Here is a 5,859-nt window from a genome sequence, read left to right as displayed (position 1 = left end):
GGTAAACTGTGGTCAATGACATGCGACAAAGTATATGTGAACTGCTGTATGGAAAGTGAATGTGCTCTGTAAATCTTCACCCAAATCACAATAAAAAAAATAAAAAAAAAGCAGTGAAGGGTACCCTAAAAGTATGTTTAGTATGTTTTTCAGTTTATTCCCATGTTTGTTGATTTTCATGGCAGATAGTATGCAGGATACTATTTCATTAATTGAGGTTGTTGTTAATTGCCGTGGTGTCAGTTCTGACTCATGGCAACCCCATGTATCACAGAGTAGAACTGTACCATAGAATTTTCTTGGCTGTAATCTTAACAGAAGCACATCACCAGGCCTGTTCTTCTGCAGTACCACTGGGTGGATTTGAACCACCAATATTTAGGTTCATAGTCTATAGCAAAATATTTCCACCATGTAGGGACCTTCATTCATTTAAATAATCCAGATGAAAAGATAAAGCCCAGTGCCTGGCCCACTGCCATCCGTGAGCAGATATTAGTCCCTTCTTCTTTAGCCCATAGACCTATAAGAAGTCTTGGGGAAAGGGAATCTAGAGAGAAAGACAACAACAAATGTGTGAGGCAAAATGGTGGATCTGTAGAGCCATTTTGAAAGTCGTTGTAACGGATGACATTAACATCTTAGTTGTCTTACTAATGTTGAAATTTCTGATTAGCGGGGCTTGTCATTAGCAAGGCGCTCTGGTGGTGCAGTAAAGCATTGGGCTGCTAACCACAAGGTTGGTGTTTCAAACTTGTCAGCTGCTCCATGGGAGAAGGATAAGGTAGTCTCTTTCCTTAAAGATGTACACTCTTAAAAAACCTTTGGAGCAGTTGTACTCTGTCCTATAGGTCACCAGTCACCATCAACTCGATGGCACTGGGTTTGGTTTTGGCCATATGCAGTTTTTCTTGGGTAGGCTTAATTTCTTTCTTTTTGTCTTCTTTTTCCTTCCAGGGGAGGAAGATGATTTGTCTCTGCTGACTGCCCTACTGGAAGAGAATGAGTCAGCCTTTGATTGTAATTTGAAAGAAGACAACTCCTTGACCCAGGAAGGTGATGAACATGACCAATTTGATGAGCTCTTTGATGCTGATGGTGACGGTGAATCTTACTCAGAGGAGGGTGATGATGGAGAAGTGGGAAGGACTGAAGACCAGAAGGAAGAACTGGCTACTCTCTTTGGAGATATGGGAGATTTAACAGATGAAGAAGAAGTTCCTACTTCACAGTCAACTAAAAATATGACTCCCCCTGCTTCTGCTTCTGCACCTGAACAAGAGAAAACTAATCAAGAATTGCAAGGTGCCCTGAACTACCTACTTGTCTTTTCTCATTTCTTTATGACCAGCAATCGGATGGTTTTCATCAAATGAGCTGCTGATTCAAGGATGGAAAGACATGACTTTATAAAAAATGTTATGAGTTGGTAGATCAGACGTTTAAGTTCAGCTTATAAAGGCCTATTTATATCAGTGTCTGCCACCTGTAATTGATCCTCCACGGAATGGCTCTAATAGTTTGCATGCTTATTACAGCATTGTTGTTGTTGTTGTTGTTGTTGTTGTTATGTGCCGTTGAATCGGACCTGACTCATAGCAACCCCTCCTTGGGTTTCCGAGGCAGTATCACTACAGAAGTAAATTGCCCCATCTTCCTTCCGAGGAGTGGCTGGTGGGTTTGAACTGCCAGCCTTCTGGTTAGCAGTCAAGTGCCTTAGCCACTATGCTACCAGAGCTCCCTATTACAGCATAATATGTAATAATTTATATGCATACAGTGCCAGAGGCAGTACTACAAAGCTGTTACATAGTCCATTGGAGCAAGAGACCATTCCTAGGTGGAAGCTCTGAGCAGTGCCCTTTTCTTATTTCTGACATCTTCTCCTGTATATTTTTAAGTTACAATAAAATTCGTTGGTTGACTATTTTTTGTGATACAGAAGCCAAGATTCATTGTATTAGTTATAATATCCATTTTATTAAATAAATATAATGATTTCCTAACTCCTAAAAACTTGTTAACTGTGGATATGAATCTGTGATATCTGTCAATAGTGCAGATTCATAAACAGCTCAGATATTAGAGGCTTCATTACCAGAAATCAAAGTTCATTTCACTCTTTGAAGTTTAAATATTAATCATGATATTTCAGTATGTGATTCTCTTGTGGGTTTCAGGATTGAGAGTGGGGATGCACTAAAAGTTTTCCTAGCATTTTCATCATTGTATATTGTATGTTTCATGTCTTGACAACCTTCCTCTGGCCTGGTGCTTAATGTATTTTTCTTTCCTAGATGAATTAAGGAAGTTGCAAGAGCAAATGAAATCCTTACAAGAACAGCTAAAAGTAGCAACAATTAAACAACCTGCAAGTCCAGTCCATCTGCATAAATCCCCTGGTAATAAGACTGATTCTGGGAATAGTGTGCATTTCCGTTATACAGATTATTATAACATTACTTCTGCATCCAACTTTGGCAAAAGAATCTTTGAGCCCCTTTCTTACTAGTTTCTTTTACTTTTAATCAAGTAGGTAAGTCTCCACGTCCCCCTCTTAAGGAGAAGAAAGTTCAAAGAATGCAGGAGTCCACATGCTTTTCTGCAGAGCTTGATGTCCCTGCTCTACCAAAAACCAAGCGGATGGCTCGGACACCAAAGGTTTCACCTTCAGGTAGAGTATTCTGTGCTTCACTGATTTCCTGCTCCTCTGGCTCTGTTTCAAGTAGGTTTGACACTGTCTGATTCTTGTGTGTTGGTTTGTCTTATCTCCTCATTGAGAAAAGTAAGTTTCTTAGGAATGGGAGCCATATGATATATTTTGTGTTTGTTCTTAATATCTCAAGTTATGTCCTTAAGTAAAGAGTAAATGTTTTTTAAATTTAGTGGGTTGAATTTTTTTTTAGCACTATAATCCTGTAGTTTTACTTGGACGCTAGTAAGTGTAGCCACTTTATTGAATTCTCATGCTGGAAGTCTAGAGATTTAATCTTCAGTCTTAGGAGATTAAAGCGCAGATTCCCTTATGAAAGGAAGGCCATGTTGTGTTAAACCAGAAGGTACATTCTTTAGAAAAGACATCTATGCCAAGAGTATAGAATGGTACAGAAATAAAATTTTATTTCAGCAAGACACGATATATACACAAAGGTCTGGAGATGACACAGCTTAGAGTAAGCACATCTTACTGGGAAAAGACCCCTTTGAACATTATTAGCATACAACAGTAATAGAAAATAGCTGTAGGCTCAGTGTTCGTATTTATTTGGAAACAAATTTCATATTTAGTGTATCTACTTATGAATAACCTCCATCCTCTTAGGACCTTTGACATTACTAAGGTGTTTCATTAGGCAGTCTCTAAAATTTGGTTTAGAGGAGATGGGACATCACAGTTTCTAGAGATTCTCAAGTTCTAGAATTGCCATGACTCCTAGCTTAGATGTGATTATCCAAAGTTCATTTGAAAGTATGCAGCATCTTCTATAAGAGTGATATTTTGCTAAAGATAATACCCAAGTTTTCTGATCTTTGGGAGAATTATCTAATGCTTCTAAAATATGATAAATGACCATGTCAGGGTATTTAGTTCAAGCAATAGTAAAATACCCTACTCTTCCTGTATCCCCCAACCCCAAATAAAATGGAATGAAGTAAAATGAAAAAAGAAATAAGACGAAAAGTGGAGCTAGCTTTGGATTTTCTTCAGGTAGAATTTGATCTATACATAAATCTCCAAAATTAGTCATTCTTGAAGGAGGTCTTTAACTCAACTTCTAGATGAAATCTACTACAATTCTCTGGCTATGGTGACAACTCAATAAATGTCATTGCACAGAGTAACTAATAATGTTTTAGAGCTGCACTGTCTACAACAGTAGCCACTAGCCACATGTGGCTATTTAAATTGAAATGAAAGCAAAACTAATTACTCAGAAGCACCAGCACCAGTCATATATTAAGTGTTAAATGACCACATGTGGCTGGTGGCTACCAAACTGGACAATGCAGATATAAAATATATCCATTATTGCAGAAAGTTCTATAGGACTGTACTGCAGAGATTTTGAAGATAGGACAGAAATGATCTAGTGAGCATTCTTTGTTTTCTCATAATTTGGTAATTGTATGTTTTGATTAAAAAATAGACAATTCTGTGAAAACATGTTGTTATCAGTATGGTTTTCTTTCTACTTAATTTTTATGTTATTTTCTAGGACCCAAAAACTCAACTTCAGGGATGACAAGTGTGCCCTCCCAGCCACTCCGAACTATGCCTGGGAATAAACCTAATGTCATGCCTAGAGATCAGAGTATAAGGACCCCAGGGAACCCTGGGGAACTGGCTCAGATAGTCTCTGTGGAAGCCTTCTCTGGCCTGAGGCTCAGGTCAGTAAGTGGAACAGCCCACTCACTCTGTTCACATGCACCACTAGATGGCTTGTCCTCTTGTTAGAAGACCTCATCTTTTAGGAAGAGTGTTTGTGCAGCAGATCTCTAAAACAGCACAGCTCTTGTATGCAACAAAACTTGACAGTACGATTAGCTGTGGCACTGGTTTAACTCAGCATATAAAATTTAAGGATGATTCTTTTTTGTTTATATAATGAGTAAAAGATATATATCTATACTATGTAGGTGATCCTGGATAGAGTGGGAGAAAAATGTAGAACAAAACTCAAAATCACTTGGGGGGGAAAAAAAGGGACTACGTTTGCTGCTCTGACCCCTGAGACTATGGCCCCTAGCTGCCTTTAAGGTCTGGAATTGAATCCACTCCTGTGGCTTCCAGCCAAACAAAAGACAGGCATATGAGCTGAACATTTACATTAGGTAGATACACTCCTTGGAGAGATCAGTCACGGGAGAATAGAAGGGCTGTGTATGCACAGGGAGACAGCTCAAGGGGCAGGAGTGCATGGAGGGAAGGACACAGGTTAGAGGTCACTATGGGAAGTAAGTGGGAAGAGAGCTGTTTGTTGCATTGTGGGAAATTGCAGTCATATAATGAGACGAAGTGTATATGAACTGCTGTATGGAAAATGAGTTTGCTCTGTAAATTTCACCCAAATCACAAGAAAAAATTTTTTTTAAAAAATTTAACCTATAAAAACAAAATTGATAAATAATAGTAGATTTAAAAGAAATTGACAGAAATAATGATACAGACTATTTAAAAATATATGAAAGTATATAGTTTAACCAAGATAATAGTGTTTTTTAGTATAATTTAATTATATGTAAAACAATATTTTCTTTTTCAAATATTTACACATTTATTATAACTTAATAGCCTTTAAGTAGTTTGTGGTCTTTCTTGTTTTCTAAGCAGCCCCAGTTCTATAGCCAAGAAAAAAAGCAAACCTAGCTTTTTAAATTATTTATTTGTTTGCCATAAAATGTTCCCTTTCCCATGCTATAGATTAAGCCCCCTGAGAAGTTTCTGTCCCATAATACCTTTCCTTGCCACATGGTACAATGCCAGATAATCTCTTATTTCTTAGCATAATAATCTACTTGTTGCTGGTTTATTCACCCAGGTGGCCTCGAGTGTCTTCTACAGAAATGAATAAGAAAATGGTTGGCCGAAAACTGGTCAGATTGTCTCAGATCAAGGAAAAGATGGCCAGTGAGACATTGGAAGAAATGGACTGGGTAACATTTGGCGTTATAGTGAAGAAAGTCACTCCACAGAGTTCTAACAATGTAAGCCATTTGTTTTATTAGCTGCTTCACCACAAACTAACATTAGGGACTCACATTCTTAATTTGCTATGCTATCAGTATTTCATTTTGCAATGTTGTTGTTGTCGTTATGTGCCGTTGAGTCAAACCTGACTCATAGCGACCCCTCCTTGG

At 38.0% G+C, this 5,859-nt stretch overlaps 1 protein-coding gene across 1 annotated transcript in view; it reads left to right on the top strand.

Moving 5' to 3' along the window:
* Positions 1 to 956: 956 nt before the first annotated feature.
* Positions 957 to 5,859, top strand: part of MCM10 (minichromosome maintenance 10 replication initiation factor) — a gene marked incomplete at its 5' end in the record, with an annotated part of 28,229 nt that continues 23,326 nt past the window's right edge. The window contains 5 exons of the mRNA XM_007935474.2: positions 957 to 1,305; positions 2,298 to 2,402; positions 2,537 to 2,674; positions 4,218 to 4,389; positions 5,541 to 5,706. Coding sequence (XP_007933665.2) covers positions 957 to 1,305; positions 2,298 to 2,402; positions 2,537 to 2,674; positions 4,218 to 4,389; positions 5,541 to 5,706 — 930 coding nt within the window. The remainder of the gene's footprint in view (positions 1,306 to 2,297; positions 2,403 to 2,536; positions 2,675 to 4,217; positions 4,390 to 5,540; positions 5,707 to 5,859) is intronic.

The sequence above is a fragment of the Orycteropus afer genome, unplaced genomic scaffold, assembly GCF_000298275.1.
Source record: "Orycteropus afer afer isolate SDZICR_OR568_19922 unplaced genomic scaffold, OryAfe1.0 scaffold00028, whole genome shotgun sequence".
Taxonomy (NCBI): Eukaryota; Metazoa; Chordata; class Mammalia; order Tubulidentata; family Orycteropodidae; genus Orycteropus; species Orycteropus afer.
The sequence above is the reverse complement of the archived record's forward strand: the minus strand, read 5'-3'. Positions and strand labels throughout refer to the sequence as shown.